Genomic DNA, 20,182 nt, shown 5'->3' with positions numbered 1-20,182 from the left:
ATGTTACAGTCGTTTTGGGGCATTTCGACTTTCCCCTGTTTATATAATTAGAATTTGCCACAAACTCATCCACAATCCTCTTTTACAAACTGGATAATAGAGCAGAGGAGTCATGTTTATGCATTTTATCATCTTCAATCCGTGTATCATTCGTTCATTCGTTTTTCAAAATAAAACAGAAAATAAGAAAACGAAAAAACAACGATTTTCTTCATTATTTATCTCCAAAAAACAAAATGAAAAAAACAGATAATGATTCAGTTTTTGATTTTGTGTTTAAATGAAAAATGGAAAAAACAGATAACGGACTGTTTACGTGACTTAAACTGCAACGCTGGACTGAACCAGGACTGAACCAGGACTGGGATCAGACCGGGACCAGACCAGGACCAGAACGTGATTGATACCGGGACTAGACCGGGACTAGACCGGGAGTAGACCGGGAGTAGACCGGGAGTAGACCGGGACTAGACCGGGAGTAGACCGGGAGTAGACCGGGACCAGACCAGAACGAGACCAGGACCAGACCGTGATTGATACCGGGACCAGACCAGGACCAGACCAGGACCAGACATGATTGATACCGGGACTAGACCGGGACTAGCCCGGGAGTAGACCAGGAGTAGACCGGGAGTAGACCGGGACCAGACCAGGAGTAGACCGGGAGTAGACCGGGACCAGACAGAACGAGACCAGGACCAGACCGTGATTGATACTGGGACCAGACCAGGACCAGACCAGGACCAGACCGTGATTGATACCGGAACCAGACCAGGACCAGACTGTGATCCAGACCAGGACCAGACCGTGATTGATACCGGGACCAGACCAGGACCAGACCAGGACCAGACCGTGATTGATACCGGAACCAGACCAGGACCAGACCGTGATCCAGACCAGGACCAGACCGTGATTGATACCGGGACCAGACCGGGACCAGACCAGGACCAGACCGTGATTGATACCGGGACCAGACCGTGATTGATACCGGGACCAGACCAGGACTAAGACTGGGACCAGACCAGGACTGAAAATGGTTTAGTCCTGGTTTAGTCCTGATTCAGTCCTAGTTCATTATTCATTTAAACACAAAATCAAAAAAAAAAAAAAAGAAGTATTTTTTCATTTTGGTTTTGCAGAGAAATAATGAAGAAAATAGTGTTTTTTCATTTTCTTATATTTAGTTCTATTTTGAAAAACAAATGAAACGAACGATACACGGATTATCTTCACACCAAAGCAATTAATGCAGATTCTTTAGGCAGCAAAACAAAATATCGGCCGATCTAAGGCAGATAAAAGTGCAAATATCTCCAGTGCCAATGCGACGTAGTTTGTTCCAGCTGCAGAACATAATGATTTTTACGGTTTCCAATTGACAACAGCAGCATGAAACATTTAAGTATCAAGTAATTTCCCTCGTGGATCAATAAAATCTGTCGAAGTCTAATGTTTCTCGAGAACTGAATGTTACTCACTGAGCTCGTGTGGCTTCCCCAACCGCAACCACAGTTTAATTGTTTCCCAGAGAAGTTGTCTGATGCTTCTTCAGACTGTGTGGGGAGTTGTGCTCAGTCACAGTGCAGGGGTTTGCAGCTCTGTGTCCCGCTGCTTTTCTTTAAAAATGTTCTCTAGGCTTAATTCATTTCATGTTGCAGTGATTGAATTTAATCCGTGTTTCATTTGTTCATTCGTTTTTCAAAATAAAACCAAAAATAACAAAATGAAAAAAGCAACTATTTTCTTCATTATTTGTCTCAAAAATCCAAAATGACAAAACGGATAATGATTCGTTTTGTGTTTTAAATGAATAATAGAAAAAACGGACAAAGGCCGATTCCGTGACTTAAACTGAGATGCCGGACTTTTTGCATTGCATACGGACTCAACCAGGACTTAACCAGAACTGAACCAGGACTCAACCAGTCTCAGTCCTGGTCCCGGGTCTCAGTCCTGGCCTGGTCCTGGTCCCGGTTTCAGTCCTGGCCTGGTCCCCTTTTCAGTCCAGGCCTTGTCCCAGTCTCAATCTCAGTCCTGGCCTGGTCTCGGTGTCAGTCCTGGTCCCGGTCTCAGTCCTGTTCTGGTCCCGGTCTCAGTCCTGGCCTGGTCCCGGTCTCAGTCCCGGCCTGGTCCCGGTCTCAGTCCCGGCCTGGTCCCGGTCTAAGTCCCGGCCTGGTCCCGAGACCGGTCTCAGTCCCGTTCTGGTCCCGGTCTCAGTCCTGATCACCCGACAGTCTACGTGGGCGCATCTCTAAGCCCGTCCCGACACTCCTGGTTCAGTCCTGGTTTCAGTCCTGGTTTCAGTCCTGGTTTCAGTCCTGGTTTCAGTCCTGGTTCAGTCCGTTGTGGTGCACAAGTCCAGCATCGCAATTTAAGACACGGAAACGGGAAACGGCCGTTATTTGTTTTTTCCATTTTTCATTTAAACACAAAATCGAAAACTGGAAAAATAAATAAAAAATCATTATTCATTTTTTCATTTTGGTTTTGGAGACAAATAATGAAGAAAATAGTTTTTTTTTTCATTTTCTTATTTTTGGTTTTATATTGAAAAATGAATGAACAAATGATACAAGGATTTTACTTAAATATTCATTTGTCAAAGTACACCTGGAGCTGCAGAGACGCCAAACATGGGCAAAGCTGCAAACAAACGTATTCTTAAAAACGTCAATTTACACCAGAGCTGCTCCTGCAACCACGACCTCTGGATATTCTCACGTTTAAACATTACACAGTTTTGTATTGCAACATATTCACTGTTGATCAGACGTTTTGCGTTTTAAAACTGTACAAAAGAGGGACGATATTTTAAGTAAAGCTGGTTAACGTTGTAAAGTGTATTTATTCCCCAAGGTTATAAACTTTCCGTCGTCCATCATGAGTCATTCCCCGAGGTCCTGAAAGTGACGCACGTTTACGCGACTGTAGTGTTTTCAGAAAACTTATTTTGAGGGCCTGTTTAGACGAGAAAACTTGCGGGTAAAAACAACAAATTATTTTATGAGAAGTGGCTTTCGTTTAGACGGTGACGGTGTTTTTGGGGCTTAAAAACGCAAAAATCTGAAACCACCCTCCAGAGTGGTAAAGTTGAATACACTCCGCCGTAGTGTTTCCGTCTACACTGCCCAAGACGCAAAACTCTGGTCAGATCTGCTCATGTCGTGTACACGTTTACGTCACATACATACAATACACAGAAACAAACACGTCGGATCATTTCCATGCGTCGGACGTTCAACCACCACCGAGCCGCCTGGCATGCATGCCCAATCGAATTCCACACACTTTTGCATCGCGGATTTCCTCCCAAAAACAAGACACCACGCCGTCATCATATAAACGTAGCCTGAAAGGGCATCGGAAGTTTATTTTGACACCACATGTCTGTTTTCCTGTGTTTCTCCTGCTGACGTTCAGGCTCTAAAAACTTAAAACGTGTCGTGTAGAGATGGGCATGATTAGTCGATCAATTGATAATTGACCATTAAGAATTTCGTCAGTTACGTTCATTTTTAATCGACAAACCGAATGTAGGTTGCTGTGTGTAGCGTAGGGTGACCAAACGTCTGTTTTTCCCCGGACATGTCCGTTTTCCACGTCTTGTCCTGGCTGTCCAGTTTTTGTTTGTTTTTGTTTTTAATAAAGTGATGCAGATGTTCAGGTTTTCATGATCTTTCATTGGGCCATTAAACTGAGGGTCTTTCGTAGCTCTCTGTAACTCAGAAGGAGCGAGCAGACACAGACAGTGGGTCAGCCTGCAACACGCCGAAGTGCAAATGAGTATTTAACGATGACTTGTACAAGAAATTCCCCGCTTTTCAACCCGGTCAAAACAAGTGTGAGGCCATGTGGACAGTGTTCAAAGCAGCACGTATGTTTCGGTGTCCAGTGGTGGTGCCAGGGACCTCAAAAAAAAAAAACATGAAAAAGCTTTGCCAGGTGAGAGTAACGCAATGTCGATGACGAGTCCCCACCTCCCTCCCCCCGTACGGTGTCCTGGTTTTGACAAACGCAAATATGGTCACACTAACCTGTATTCACCTGAGTCTTGTCCTTTAGTCTGACAGAAGTTGAACCACATCAGCGACACAAGAGCTGTTTTTTTTCCCTTCAATTAGTTTATGCAAATTAGCCATGTGGTTTTAAGTTTTGTTTCTGTGAGAGTTGCGCAAAGCTGCATTAAACACATTATAATGTCAAACGGGCTGATGTGGCTCTAGAGTCGTTACGGTTTATGTGTTGTGAAGTTTAATTTATTTATGCAGATTAGTAGTAAAAATAATAATGATCGATAATCAATCGTTAATTCTCCCGACGATCGATTAATGAAATTTCATCGAATGCCCATGCCTTGTGTCGTGTAATGTCGTGTGTGCCCACTGGACGCGGTTGTGACTCTGCTGGTGTAGATTGTTTGACTGGTTACAATGAAAAGTGATTCCTACACATTTTCTGCTATACGACGCTGTTACTGATTTGTTGTTTTAGTTTTTTTTAATGCCCTTAATAACCCGTCAGGTGAGGGTTAGGTGTTTTTTTTTTTTAATGGGGGCATTTTGGGGACACCACACACAATATATCGCAGTGGAAGTTCAAATATCAGCCGGTGTGAGATAGTATATTGACCCCGGGGTCGCTATAGTAAAGTGATCCCCCCATACGATTTTGACCCCCCTGACTTTTTTCTTTAGTCGTTACTTATCTGATCATTATTTCTCGTGTAATTTACGTTTATTATATATTACTACATATTCACTTTCTTTTAAGGTATTTTAAGGAATGTTTTGATGAAGAACGACTTGATATTTTGTGTAAATGTAACGTATTAAAAGTTAAAATTGCATATACGTAACAATCTTGTCACTTTTTATATTGTATTTTACATTGTTATGGTTTTTAGTTTGCTACGTTCAGATAATCCACATTTTAATTTTAAATTTTAAGTGAAGTTATTGATTACAGAAACCATTTAACAAATCTTATCCTATCATCTATTTAACTTCTCTATTGATCTTTAGCAAATCTTCTCATATCCCCTATTTAACTACTCAACTGATCACTCCTGTCTGTTTTAACAAGATTCCAAATCATTACACATCACTTTGATTACCTGTCTAATTAATAACTACTTATCTAATTTTCAGTGTTTAAACAACTAAGTCATTTTTAACATTCAAAAGTTATAATCAACATAAAAAAATGCATCTGAGTTCTTCAAAAACACTTTAATTTGCAGATATAGTGTTAATATTCAAAGTTTTTCTATAGAATTCAAGTTCTTTATTAATAAAATATAGATTTTCATAGGGGGTCAGCATATCATAATAGGATTCTGACCCCGGTGTCAAAATACTATATTGTATTTTGACCCCGGAGTCACCTCACCGCGGGGTCAAAATCCTACACCACACCGGTTTAGTTCCACAGTGAGTTTGACACGACAGCGCAACAAAGATGAGAATAATAATTATGTCAACTCAACACAATCTGTTTATTTTCTCTTGGGAGCGTGTGTCTAAACAGCGCATGTTAATGAACGATTACTACTGAAGATAAACATAACACACAATAGTACGATATCCTGTGTAAACAAGGTCCCGGCCTCATGTTTAATGTAGAGCCTGAGCAGATCCGGTGCAGTGAAACGGAGCTCTGTGGCTGCATGAGAAGGACACTTGTGCTGTGAACTCTTCCCCAGTTTCCTCTGAGTGAGAGCGAGCACCTGCAGAGGCACAGAGATGCACTGAGCATCTGTGAATGACCACAGAACACATTTAGATGCACACAACTCGACCACTGCACTGTGTGTCCTGTAGTCTGATGAGTCTGATCCGTCCAGAGAACAGAGCAGACCACACTCTGCCCTGTCTGGACTCAAGCCAGCAGGTGAAATACTGGAAACACACAGCGCTGACACATTCAGGGTGTGTGGGAAATGAGGATTAGCGCTCAGACTTCGTACATGAAGAATAACATATGTGGTGTGTAGTTTTGTCTCTCAGCTCCTCAGGATAATGACTCTGCTCTCCTGTCTCAGACCGAGTGAGTTACAACCTAATGAGGACTGAGACAAGACTTGATTTGGTTCACATGTGTCTGATCCTGGCGCAAAACGAAGCCCAGAGCAATAACAGAGGGACTAAAGCTCAATCTTTAAGGGTTTCTAAAAGGGTGACAAGGGACAGGCTCTTAACATTCAAAAAATGTGTGTCTGGAAATGGGAAAATTCCAGTGAAAGCCGAGCGACTGCTTCCAGGAATGCCTTGGTCTCGACGCACGCCCATAACGTCTGACAGATTAATGTTACCACGGAGACGTGTTTGTAGACCAGGCCTGAGGAAGAGGGGTCTTCTCTCTGCAACTGCACAGTCAAGTTATGAAAGACATTTACTTTAGTTATCTCTGGTTTATTCTTCAGTAAAGATGTGTTATTACAAGAGAATCCTTTGGGTTTTAAACTCCTTTTCAGTTTCTGTTTGTAAACACAAGTTCTTAGTCATCATTTTACAAGCCCTAGCGTCTCACTCTGAACTTTGTTTAACTCAGATGTTTCATCTGTGAACAACAAACTGTAGTGTTGATTAGACAGTTCTGTTGCCTGAGCAGCCAGTCCAGCCGACATTCTGTTCAGATCCAGAGGGTTTGGAATCAGATCATGGAGTGAAACCTCCACGAGAACTTGGGACTGTCCAACCTAAAGACAGACTGACAGTGTTGGGAAGGTGACTTTTAAAATGTATTCCCCTACAGATTACAGATTACAGATTACATACACCAAAATGTAGTTTGTAACGTAATTCATTAAGTTACTTTAGGTGAGTAACATAATCTGAATACTTTGGATTACTTGGTTTGCTGTAGAGAAGCAAAGACTCACATAAGATGTTTTGTCTGCTAAAATAAATAAAAATAATAAAAAGCCCAGACTTTACTGAACCAAATTAAAAATAGTATTGATAGAAGAGGAGGAGACACGGTCCGCACAGCATGATTTAGTCCTGTTAAATCCTGTTTGGACCTGGTTTAGTCCTGGTTTAGTCCTGGTTTAGACGTGGTTTAGTCTTGGTTTAGACGTGGTTTAGACATGGTTTAGTTTTGGTTTAGTCCTGGATTAGATCTGGTTTAGACCTGGTTTGGACATGGTTTTAGTCCTGGTTTAGACGTGGTTTAGTCTTGGTTTAGTCCTGGTTTATATCTGGTTTTAGACCTGATTTAGTGTCCGGCAATAAGTGGAATTACCGAGGAAAGAAAAAAAAAAAAAACAGGGGGGGGGGGTATAGCCCAAAATGTGAAAACAGGAAAATATCGTTGTGTAACCCATTTATTTCAACAAAGTAACTGTAATCCAATTACCACTCACTGAAACAGTAACTGTAACTGAATACAGTTACTCATAATTTGAACTCTGATTAGGTAACTCTGGTACATGTAATCTGTTACTCCCCAACACTGCAGACTGATAATATTTCTTGGCGGATATTTGGACTTTACGTATTCTGGTGTAAATCTCCAGCACAGGCCAATACTTGGTTTTGGTCAATTTACTGCCTAAAATGCACCCAAAGCTTTAAACACTTTCATATGGAGAGATAATTGCACTGGCTTGTGGTGAAAAGGACTGTGGGTGGGATTGTAGTAAATTTAAATGACATCATTTGAGGAAAATAATCAAAATTGGCCCAGTATATTGGCTTAAAAATATCAGCTCAGCTTATCGGCCAACAGTTTCTCTGGATTCTAAACATTCGGGCAAGAGGCAGTTATCTCTCATGTCGTGTTTGCTGCTTTTTGCCTTGGTTGATGTTGTTATTCCCGTTTACTGGTGCAGTTCTTGGCGTCTTTTTATCTGGACTTGATTACGTAAAAGTCCTCCTCAGCATCACCGTTGTGGCTGCAGTGGACTTTGACTCTCTGTCTCTGTTTCAGGTGGAGTGGATCGAGCAGCAGGTGGTGAAGAGGCGGATCAAGAGAGATTACAAACCGGTCCCGCCCCTTTCGCACTCCAGCCCCGCCCACAACAGCATATACTTCAACGACGCCAAGTGGAGCAACATGTGGTACATTGTAAGTACTCAGGCCACAGGAGACGGGCGGTAAACAGTATATCTGATGATCTAATTCACAGGTGTCACACATATGGCCCGGGGGCCAGATCCGGCCCTCCAAGACCTTTAATCTGGCCCTCAGCTGATGTTCTACTAAAATATTTTAATTATATTTTCTATTAAAATATTGGTAATTTTCTGCTGTGTTTATCACAGCAGCGTCTCCAGCGTCTCTGTACGTGGCCCCTCCCACCAGAGCAGCACAAATGAAGACTTGTCTCTTTCCAAACGCTCTTAAAGGACGATCGTTTTTGACTGTTGACCGATCAAAGTAGGTTGGATACGGCCCCCGGACCAGAATGAGTTTGACACCCCTGATCTAAATGATGCAAAACTAAATATCACTCTGACATGATCGGTTTAGGTTTAGCTCTGCTCCCACTGCACAAATCTGTTCTGTCATCATTAGTGTTTATTGTTTCTGCACATTCTCAGGGTTAGTGCAGCTCTGCGGAAGTTTGAATGCAAATGATATGAAATTTTAATTTCATATCTGTCCCAAAATATATTAAAACAAGAGCCCATGTACATGAACTCACTGGCTTGGCCTCAGTAAGTGCGCTCTTATACAGGCGGATCTGCGTCTACGTGTGTTGAGCTTCACTTCCACATGATTCTTTTGTAGGTCAAAGGTCGTGTGAGGGCACAGCGCTGTTCTGATCTATCGTCTAAGGAACGTGTGTCAAAGTTATGAGACGGGGTTTACTCCGGTGACTTATGTTAACATATTTTCCGGACTATAAATCGCTCCGGAGTATAAGTCGCACCAGCCAAAAAATGCTCTGTGAAGAAGAAAAAAACATATATATAAGTCGCACTGGACTAAAGGCTCCTTCATCTCGGCTGATGGTGCTCTATTTGAAATTAAATTACCGTATTTTCCAGACTATAAGTCACTCTGGAGTATAAGTCGTACCAGTCAAAAAATGTGCAATGAAGAAGAAAAAAAACATATATTTAAGTCGCACTTTTTGGGGAAATGTATTTTATAAAATCAGAGACCAGGAACCGACATTTCATCTTGAAAGGCAATAGAAGAGAGAACAACAGGATGAATAGGTGTTAATATGTTAACGTTAAATATGAACAGTTATTTAGATAATTATAGCATAAACAACAGAATATAAGTTTACCAATCTCACGCTCTCACTCCAAATCACTTAATCCATTAAATTCTTCATGTCACTTTTGCTTGACCTCTGGAGATAAACCATAGATCCATGAGGTAAACAGAGCAGCACTTCCTCTTCTGTGTACCGTATTTTCCGTGTTATTAGACGCGCTCTTAAGCCTCTAACTCCATCAAAAAATGACCGCGCGCCCCGCAAGCCAGAGCGCCCTATACACGAATCCACTCGGGTGTCACAGCACGACTTCAGTAAACTACAAAGCCGCAACACCTGCAGAACACACAAACACACACGGAGCAGACAGCGACCGCACAGCGAAAAACACCCACAGACACACTCATCACTCCACGCCGACGAGGAACGGAGGAACGAACCAAAAAAGCGAGTGCAATGTGCCAATCTGAGTCACAACTGAACAACTGAGTCACTGGGACCAATCCGTTGGTCCCAGACAGCACCCTCCCTACACGCCACATCTGAACAAAGCCCAGAGTCACCGTGAACGCCACAAACAAACAAAACCACTGACCCATCCAACTGTTGTTTCGTTTAAAGTCCAGTGCGGTTTATTTGTGAAAAAAGAAAATAGACCATTTAATGACAGTGCGCCTTATAATCCAGAGCACCTAATAGCCAGGAAAATACGGTAGCTGTTGTCAAACTCAGAATCAGCTCCAGTTAGAATCATTCCGGCCTTTCTGAATCCCGACAGGATGGTTTCTTTGTCACTGAAGTTCGGGCTTTGTCGAATCATCCAGTGACTTCCAGGAAAGTTACATGGTGCATCCTCCTGGTTCCTGTGAAGCTGTGTTCTCCATCCCCCGCATTCCTCCAGTCCCTCACAAGTTTCTTAGTTACTCCAAACTTTCTTTCTTTCTGCTGCTCAATTACCATTTTCAGCTGAATATTTCTCTATTTGCAGCAGAACATCGGCTTTTTCTACAGGAGACATGCGCAGTAGAGTGAAGTGACAGTGTTACAGGCGTAATAGTCGTACTAGATACTGACACACAAGACTAGAGCCTCTTGTGACTGTCAGTCTGAAAATTTTAATATATAAGTCGCACCGGAGTATAAGTCGCAGGAAACACCCAAACCATGAAAAAAAGCGTGACTTATAATCTGAAAATACAGTATATATTAGTCCATTAATACATATATTTAGTCCAGATCACTTTTTGTCAGACTTGATCTTCAACTAATACTTTTACACTCATGATTTATCACATTTTTGATGCACTGTCAAAAAAAAATCTGGTTTCTTTTATCACTCTCCGCCAGTACGTTTATATTTCCAGCACTTTCATTTGCTTTGCTTTGTGTAATCTCCAAGTCAAATCTCTGTGGAGGTGAAAACATACTTTGTACAGAATAGTTTGTGTTCAAAGTCTGATAGAGGACTGATTCAGAGGTTTATCAGGAGTGTGCGCACGTGCCTCCCCCCCCCTTCGTCCTCTTCCTCCTCCTCCTCCTCCCCCCGCTCATCTCTGCTATCTCTTACCTCTGTGTCCTCAGCCCTCATTAATGGATAACTCCAGTCGATAAGGGCTAATACTTTGATCACATGGTGAACTGTTTGTCAGAAGTAGGACAGAACCCTCTGACCTCTTACTGTAGAGGCGTGTGTTACCACTGGGGGAGTTGCACAATTATTTTTGGTTCCTGGCAGCGACTGGCTTTGGCTTTATGTCTTTATTTCCTTTAAGCAGAGAAGTTTGTCAGTGAGACGTGTTTACCGTGGCAGGTTTGGGCTTGATCTCGGTGGTGTTATGTCATTATCAGCTGCTGTTACTTCCTGTAGGCGTGGTCAACCCGATGGAATAATCGAGTCGCTCAGGCTGACCACGCCTTTTTACGCTCGGTGAAGGGTGCCCCAGGTGTGTGAGAGGAGAAAGGCTCCTTCGTCTCAGTTGATGTGCTCTGTTTGAAATTAAATTACTGTATTTTCCAGACTATAAGTCGCTCTGGAGTAGGGGTGTGCAAAAATATCAAAATATTGATATATCGTATCGTTTAATGTGCTGATACAGTATTGATATTGTGGGCTGCTGTATCGATATATCGTCAAGAGTATTTTAGGTATATTTTCACTAAATTAGTTTGTGTAAGAGCTACAGTTGTGTTGACATTTTCACTGTTTTGAGTAAAATGGATGTTTTTCACATTCACTTTTCACAAACTTAGTGGACTTTTAGTATTAGAGCCATCATTTAGCCTTTTTTACACTGTACCGTATCGAATCGATGTGAAATATATTGTATCGAATTGTATTGAATCAAAAGCTCACTGTATAGAAAAGCGTATCGTATCGTGGCCTGTGTATCGAGATATGTATCGTATCGGTAACTTCTTAACGATACCCAGCCCTACTCCGGAGTATAAGTCACACGAGCCAAAAAATGCTCAATGAAGAAGAAAAAAACATATATAAGTCGCACTTTTTGGGGAAATGTATTTTATAAAATCAGAGACCAGGAACTGACATTTTATCTTGAAAGGCAAGTTCTAGTAAAAACATTAGAACAGAGAACAACAGACTGTTAATGTCACATATTTCACAGTTCTTCAGATAAACTATAACAGAAACAACAGAACAGAACAAGTTTAACAAACTCTCCATCTCACTCCAAATCACTAAATCCATTCAATTCTTCATCCTCGGTGTCACTTCTGCTCAACCTCCGGAGGTAAACCATAGATCCATGAGGTAAACAGAGCGTCGCTTCCTCTTCTGTGTAACTGTCGTCAGACTCGGCATCAGTTCCAGTTAGAATTATTCCGGCCTTTCTGAATCCCGACAGGATGGTTTCGATTGTCACTGAAGTTCAGGCTTTGTCGATTCATCCAGTGACTTCCAGGAAAGTTTCATGGTGCATCCTCCCGGTTCCCGTGAAGCTGTGTTCTCCGTCCCCTCTTTCCTCCAGTCCCTCACTCACAAGCTCCTCGCTCACTCCAGACTTTCTTTCTGCTGCTCGATTACTGTTTTCAGATGAATATTTCACTATTTGTGGCGAGACAGCGACTTTTTCTACAGGAGACATGCGCAGTAGAGTGAAGTGACAGTGGTACAGGAGTAATAGTCGTACTAGATACTGACACACAAGACTAGAACCTCTCGTGGCTTCAGTCTGAAGATTTTAATATATAAGTCGCACCGAAGTATAAGTCACAGGAAACACCCAAACCATGAAAAAAGTGACACATATAGTCCGAAAAGTAGTCAGAAGTAAATAAACTGTAAAATTATGTTTGTTTTTTTGTTATTTACGTTTGAACATTGCGCACAAATGATTCTCTCTAAATGAACTGTCCCTGTGTTCGTCAGCACTGTAACGATGACGTCCATAACTGTCAGTCGGACATGAACATCATGGGGGCGTGGAAGAGAGGCTACACCGGCAGAAATGTGGTGGTGACGATTCTGGACGACGGCATCGAGAGGAACCACCCAGACCTGTCTCAGAACTACGTGAGTGTGTATGTATGCCCCCGGGCAGTTTGACGGTACTGTGTGTGTGTGTGTGTGTCTGTGTGCGTCTGTGTCTGTGTGTGTTATAGTGTGTGTTAGTGTGCGTCTGTGTGTGTGTGTGTGTGTGTGTGCATCTGTGTGTGTTAGTGTGTGTTTAGTGTGTGTTAGTGTGTGTGTGTGTGTTAGTGTGTGTTAGTGTGCGTCTGTGTGTGTTATATAGTGTGTGTGTGTCTGTGTGTGTTAGTGTGCGTCTGTGTGTGTTATAGTGTGTGTTAGTGTGTCTGTGTGTTAGTGTGTGTTAGTGTGCGTCTGTGTGTGTTATAGTGTGTGTTAGTGTGCGTCTGTGTGTGTTATAGTGTGTGTTAGTGTGCGTCTGTGTGTGTTAGTGTGTGTGTGTATAGTGTGTGTTGTGTGTAGTGTGTTAGTGTGCGTCTGTGTGTGTGTTAGTGTGCGTCTGTGTGTGTTATAGTGTGTGTTAGTGTGCGTCTGTGTGTGTTATAGTGTGTGTTAGTGTGTCTGTGTGCTGTGTGTGTGTGTGTAGTGCATTAGTGTGTGTTAGTGTGCGTCTGTGTGTGTTATAGTGTGTGTGTGTTATAGTGTGTGTGTGTCGTCTGTGTGTGTTAGTGTGTCTAGTTAGTGTGTGTTAGTGTGCGTCGTGTGTGTGTGTGTGTTATAGTGTGTGTTAGTGTGCGTCTGTGTGTGTTATGTGTGTTAGTGTGCGTGTGTGTGTTATAGTGTGTGTTAGTGTGCGTCTGTGTGTGTGTGTTATAGTGTGTGTTAGTGTGTCTGTGTGCGTGTGTGTGTTATAGTGTGTGTTAGTGTGTGTTATAGTGTGTGTTAGTGTGCGTCTGTGTGTGTTATAGTGTGTGTTAGTGTGCGTGTGTGTGTGTTATAGTGTGTGTTAGTGTGCGTCTGTGTGTGTGCATTAGTGTGTGTTAGTGTGCGTCTGTGTGCGTCTGTGTGTGTGTGTGTGTTAGTGTGCGTCTGTGTGTGTTATAGTGTGTGTTAGTGTGCGTCTGTGTGTGTTAGTGTGCGTCTGTGTGCGTCAGTGTGTGTGTGTATCAGAGGTGGAAAAAGTACTGAAAAATTGTAATTTATTAAAAGTATCTTTACTTTGCTGAATTCTTACTCAAGTAAAAATAAAACTAAAAGTAATCTAAAACTACTTGCATAAAAGTAAAAAAGTGTTTAATTTAAAATGTAATTTGAGTAAAAGTTACTTAGTTACTTTCAATTATTTGATGTAAAAAAGGATACGTCATAAATCTTATCCAGCACAAATTGTTTTAATCAACTTTTGATACAGAAAAACTTTGTTCAGTCCAAACTTTGTACATTTTAAACACAACTGAGGTTATGAACACTTAATAACACTGAGCTCTTCCTTCTTTTTATAGAACTTTTTAGAACATAGAACTTTAATTGCATAACAAATTACACAAATTAACAACAACAACAATTTTGAGCGCTGACAGCTCTGTCTTGTGGGGCAGACACATTTTGCATTATTCCCTATTTTGTGTTTGAACGCAAATATCTGTCTGAGGTTTGGCCAGAGGTTTCCTTCGCTTTCCTCTCGAGAATTATTCGATGCACCTTCTTCTTGAAAATCGTCCATGTCGCCCTCGATCTGCGGCTCGGCACCGGTGTCATCCAAGTTGATCCAAGACAGACTGACGGTTCTGAACAATGGCTGAACATTCTATAGTGAAAATGCCGCTCGTGACACCCGTGCAATTTCTTTTCATTTACCGCAGATTAGGTTTTTTGTCGCATTTCATTTTTTTGCTCTACAAATCAGATTTTACTCAGTAACGAGGGCGGGTTCCACTGTAATGAAGTTAAAATATTTGGGTCAAAATGTACTCAAGTAAAAGTAAAATGACCTATTTCAAAAACTACTTAAAAAAATTGCAAATTACTCACAAAAACTACTCAAATACAGTAACGTGAGTAAATGTAATTCGTTGATGTGTGCGCCCCAGAACAGTTTGAGGGTGCAGTTCGTGTTTCCCAGTGTGCATCTCTGTATCGACAAACACATTTCCATATCGATATTTATGAACAGACGTTTCTCTCATTGCGCCTCACCCGAATCATTTGACCTTTAATTTAATAACGTTTCTCTTGCGCCCCCTGCAGGACGCCCAGGCCAGCTACGACGTCAACGGCAACGACGGGGACCCCATGCCCCGATACGACGCGACCAACGAGAACAAGTAAGAGCGTCCGGGGGCAGAGTTCCCATGTGAGAGTGGAGCGTTTGGAGGGAGCGCTCCGGTGTCTGGGCTCTGAGGCTCTGAGGCTCTGAGGCTCTGAGGCTCTGAGGCTCTGAGGCTCTGAGGCTCTGAGGCTCTGAGGCTCTGAGGTTCTGAGGCTCTGAGGCTCTGAGGCTCTGAGGCTCTGAGGCTCTGAGGCTCTGAGGCTCTGAGGCTCTGAGGCTCTGAGGCTCTGAGGCTGAGGTTCTGAGGCTCTGAGGCTCTGAGGCTGAGGCTGAGGCTCTGAGGCTCTGAGGCTCTGAGGCTCTGAGGCTCTGAGGCTCTGAGGCTCTGAGGCTCTGAGGCTCTGAGGCTCTGAGGCTCTGAGGCTCTGAGGTTCTGAGGCTCTGAGGCTCTGAGGTCTGAGGCTCTGAGGCTCTGAGGTTCTGAGGCTCTGAGGCTCTGAGGCTCTGGGCTCTGGTTCTGAGGCTCTGAGGCTGGGCTCTGAGGCTCTGAGGCTCTGAGGCTCTGAGGCTCTGGCTCTGGGCTCTGGGGCTCTGAGGCTCTGAGGCTCTGAGGCTGGGCTCTGGGCTCTGAGGCTCTGGGCTCTGAGGCTCTGCTCTGAGGCTCTGAGGGGCTCTGGCTCTGGGCTCTGGGCTGGGCTGGGGCTCTGAGGCTCTGAGGCTCTGGGGCTCTGGGCTCTGGGGCTCTGGGGTTCTGAGGCTCTGAGGCTCTGGGGCTCTGGGGCTCTGGGCTCTGAGGCTCTGAGGCTCTGAGGCTCTGAGGCTCTGAGGCTCTGAGGCTCTGAGGCTCTGAGGCTCTGAGGCTCTGAGGCTCTGAGGCTCTGAGGTTCTGAGGCTCTGAGGCTCTGAGGCTCTGAGGCTCTGAGGCTCTGAGGCTCTGAGGCTCTGAGGCTGTGGGGCTGTGGGGCTGTGGGGCTGCGGTGCCAGTTTGGCTCAGAGTTTTGGCACCGGCTCAGTCCCGGCTGGTAGTGCATCCACTTAAAGAGACAGAGCGCACAGATATGATAACTCAGAAATGTAAACTGAGACGAGGAAAGTTTTACTGATGCCGTCTCCTCATGATTCCAATTCATAACAAACTCACACCACAACCTGCTGGAGTTTAGACTGGGTTTATGAAAGTGGTTATGTGAAGAATCCGTGTGTCATTCGTTTATTCGTTTTTCAATATAAAACCGAAAATATGAAAATGAAAAAAATAACAGTTTTCTTCATTATTTGTCTCCAAAAACCAAAATGAAAAAACAGATACTGATTTTATTTTTTCATTTTTCGATTTTGTGTTTAAATGAGAAATGGAAAAAACAGATAATGGACATTTTCCGTTTCCGTGACTTGAACTGCGATACCGGACTTTTGCACAGCATGAACCAGGACTGAACCAGGACTAAACCAGGACTAAACCAGGACTAAACCAGGACTAAACCAGGACTAAACCGTTTTCAGTCCTGGTCTGGTCCCGATCTCAATCCCGGTCTCAGTCTCAGTCTCAGTCCCGGTCTCAGTCCCGGTCTCAATCACGGCCTGGTCCTGGTCTGGTCCCTATCTCAGTCCTGGTCTGGTCCCAGTCTAAGTCCTGGTCCCAGTCTGGTCCCAGTCTCAGGCCCGGTCTTAGGCCTGGTCTCAGTCCCCGTCTCAATCCCGGTTTCAATCACGGCCTGGTCCTAGTCTGGTCCTGATCTCAGTCCTGGTCTGGTCCCAGTCTGGTCCCGGTCTCAGGCACATTCTCAGTTCTGGTCTCAATCACGGCCTGGTCCTGGTCTGGTCCCGATCTCAGTCCTGGTCTAGTCCCAGTCTAAGTCCTGGTCCTGGTCTCGGTCCCGGTCTGGTTCAGTTTTTTTCCATTCTTCATTTAAACACAAAATCGACTGAAAAAACGAATCATTATCTGTTTTTTCAGTTTGGTTTTAGAGACAAATAATGAAGAAAACTGTTATTTTTTTGTTTTCTTATGATACACAGATTTTGAAAGGTCACACATTTTCATTTTGTTTCGTAGACTTAAGTAAACTTATCTCCTGTCTCTTTATTCTCAGTCACTCTGCTGGTTTGTCTAGAGCTTTGGTTCACTCCAGAGTCTGACGTCGTGGCTCTTGTGCTCACCAACACGTCGCTGAAACCTCAAATTAAGTTCTTGTTCTCGTTCAGTTCTGTTTTATTGAATGAATCGTGTTCTGTGCATCTGGCCTCTGACGTGCGCTCACATCACGTTCGGTCTGAGGACTCTGCTGTTCCTGTGAGGGCAGAGTTTGCTGTGAGACTGAGGCGCAGATGTGCAGAGGAGGGAAGCAGACCATTTTATTGAGTGAAGTCTGCTCCAGAGGTTCAGACGCAGATCCAGCTGTTTGGGCCTGAGCTTAACCCTTCACTGTGTCTCCTGTCCGTATAACCAAAGCACGTTTAAGAGCATACACAAAAATATATTTATGATTAAACCCTTTCAGAGGAATAACCAAAGCGGACCCCATGATCATTATTTAGGCTGATGCTTGTGCCATTTACACACAGTTAGACTTTATAAATGAATATCAATTTAAACCTTTTAACCTCTTGTGGTTGATTTTAGGAGCTGATTTCTTTGGCAGGGTTTATTTTAAGGGAGTACTCCTCATGAAAATTGCCAGTTTGGCGCCACCTAGTGTCTCCGCTCAATTTCATTTCTCTCCACTGACTAGGTCAGGAATCAGAATACACTAGACGGTTCACAAAAACCCCGGAAGTGCAAGTTCGGACACCAGACAATCAGCGAAGAGACATGTATTCAGTGTTGTCAACGATTCCCGAGATTGAGGATTTAAAGGCGGAACAAGGAGAATGTTTAGTGAATTTTATCAAGGGGAAAGACGTTATTGTCCTTCTTCCTACAGGATTTGGGGAAACTTAATATAATTAGCCCCGTTGGCGGCGCATTACATCACGACCAAATAGCGACAGTTGGTTAAATGATAAAAAAATACTCACCTACTGTCGAGTGAATGAAATCCTAACTGTGAGGTCAGACGGTTTCTGCGAAGTGAAATGAAGTGAAACTGGCTGATTGAATCAGGCAGTCATGAAATGGAGAAGGAATGAGGAACAGTCCAATGAGGTTCATTTGGTCTTCCGATATTTTATGTTATTAGTTTTTTTTTTTACAGACCAAGAGTTTGTTTTCATACCTGACAGTTTCGACTGCTCACTAGTGGTCTTCTACAGAGTGGTCACATGATGTTGCTGTGACGTGTCACTCAGCTGATGTAAACAGGTTTTAGCGCTGTCTTCCTACCGGTGGAGGCAGGACGACAGCGCCATCTGCAGTCCCACTTCCTCAGGACAGTATCCCAGGTGTGTGTGAGTAAAAAAGCCCCTCATCCCGGTTTATAGTCCCGTGGGCACTGCAGATGGCGCTGTCATCCTGCCAACAGTTCTTAGAACTGTTATTTCTTCTTGTAGTCTGCACTAAAAGAGCAAAGGATCATGGTCGATGTAGTTCCCTCTGTCTTTTTTTTATCTATTGCTGCACCATAACTCTTAATTTAAGCAAAGAGACTTGTAATTTGATATATTGTGATGGTCCACGATATTATTGTGAGAACTTTGACGATACAATATCATGATATTTCGGTTGTTATAAGGACTGCACTTAAATTTTGTTGTATCTGTTACAATGGCAAATGAAGATATTCTAATCTATTCTTCTGCGTCTGTCACTCCATCTGTCCCTGATGCTTTGTTTTATCGTAGTATTGTTGATGTTTGGTGGTTATGATCTGACAGAGCAGCTCAGAGTCACACTGACACGAATACATGAGCAGCTTCAAAATCTCATAAGAAGACACAAAGTCGGGTCACACCTCCTCAAACCCGTGGAGAAGTAAATCGCAGCTTTAGTCGGGCACGTTCTCTTGTAGTGTGTGGTCACCTTTAGTCTTGGTGGGCAGATCTCCAGTGCACAGGAGCTGCTGTAAATACTGCAGAATGTTATGGACATGTTCATTCAGGCACATGGACAGATGTGTGAGTCTGTGCTGATCTGAGGAGGAGGACGATGTTTGTTTGCACTGGGCTCGGCCGCCATTGTCACCGCGGCTGGAATGCCCCCCTGGACTGACACTGACACAAAACATCTCCAGAGGATTGACTCAGGAATGACCATTTTCATCAAACATTTCATCAAACCTCCACTAAGTCTTAAATCAATTTTTTTAAATTCTAAAGTTTGCCCTCAATTGAACCTAATTTTTTTCACCAAAATATATATGGTCCATTAGAAAAACGACGACTAAATGCGGTCTACAGTTTTAATCTCCACAGTAAAACTTAATCAAGAAAATTCAATTCAGTCAAAAGTAAACACCGTTCAAGGGCCAGACTCATAATAAACGACATGTTCCTCCTCTGTTTCTCCTCAGACACGGGACGAGATGCGCTGGTGAAGTCGCTGCAGCTGCAAACAACTCCCATTGCATTGTGGGAATCGCTTACAACGCCAGAATTGGAGGTATGTGACGTTTACCTTCACAGGGACAGTGGTTTGAGTTAATGGTTCAAACATCACCAAGTGTGTACTGTTGTCGTGCCCCTGAGCAGGACATTTTCCTCTGCGGTCGCTGGGCAGGGCTCTGGAGGCAAAGATGTGGGCACTCGCTGCAGTTGTGTTAGAATTACCCATTTACAAAAACTGCTGATACTGGACATATATAATGAAATACCACTGTTTTTTATGAATCCTTTAAATTCCCTTGACCCTGTCTCGTAGAGTTTAGACGGGTTTCATCAAATAAATCAAAAATATTCTAAAATATCAATGGGGCTTAGTTATTTTACCTCTTTTTACTTCATGTCTGAGGACACAGATGGTGTAATATTATGGAATACATAAAAAAAAAACATAAAGTAGCTCCTGAAAAGCTCACAGAGGCCTGTGTGTTTTTGTGTTTCTGTGGCAGGTGTGCGGATGCTGGACGGTGATGTGACTGACATGGTGGAGGCCAAGTCCCTGAGCCTCCACCCTCAACACATCGACATCTACAGCGCCAGCTGGGGCCCGGACGACGACGGCAAGACTGTGGACGGACCCGCCTCTCTCGCACGGCAGGCCTTTGAGACCGGCATACGCATGGTAATCATGATCAGAATAATCTTTATTCATGTAGCTCCTTTTAAAAGTATGAGACGCTCACATCACACTCACATGTCCCACAGTGTGTCCCCGACAGTGTGTCCCCGACAGTGTGTCCCCGACAGTGTGTCCCCGACAGTGTGTCCCCGACAG

At 43.4% G+C, this 20,182-nt stretch overlaps 1 protein-coding gene across 2 annotated transcripts in view; it reads left to right on the top strand.

Moving 5' to 3' along the window:
• Positions 1-20,182, top strand: part of pcsk5b (proprotein convertase subtilisin/kexin type 5b) — an 84,797-nt gene that overhangs the window by 20,552 nt on the left and 44,063 nt on the right. For both annotated transcript variants that reach the window (XM_055161353.1, XM_020926952.2), the window contains exons 3-7: positions 7,930-8,067; positions 12,564-12,707; positions 14,850-14,926; positions 19,320-19,408; positions 19,857-20,029. In XM_055161353.1, the coding sequence (XP_055017328.1) occupies positions 7,930-8,067; positions 12,564-12,707; positions 14,850-14,926; positions 19,320-19,408; positions 19,857-20,029 (621 nt within the window). The remainder of the gene's footprint in view (positions 1-7,929; positions 8,068-12,563; positions 12,708-14,849; positions 14,927-19,319; positions 19,409-19,856; positions 20,030-20,182) is intronic.

The sequence above is a fragment of the Boleophthalmus pectinirostris genome, unplaced genomic scaffold (assembly GCF_026225935.1).
Source record: "Boleophthalmus pectinirostris isolate CB_2022bp ecotype Guang Dong unplaced genomic scaffold, ASM2622593v1 HiC_scaffold_4, whole genome shotgun sequence".
NCBI lineage: Eukaryota > Metazoa > Chordata > Actinopteri > Gobiiformes > Gobiidae > Boleophthalmus > Boleophthalmus pectinirostris.
Note: the sequence above shows the minus strand (reverse complement) of the source record. Positions and strands in the feature narration are given on the sequence as shown.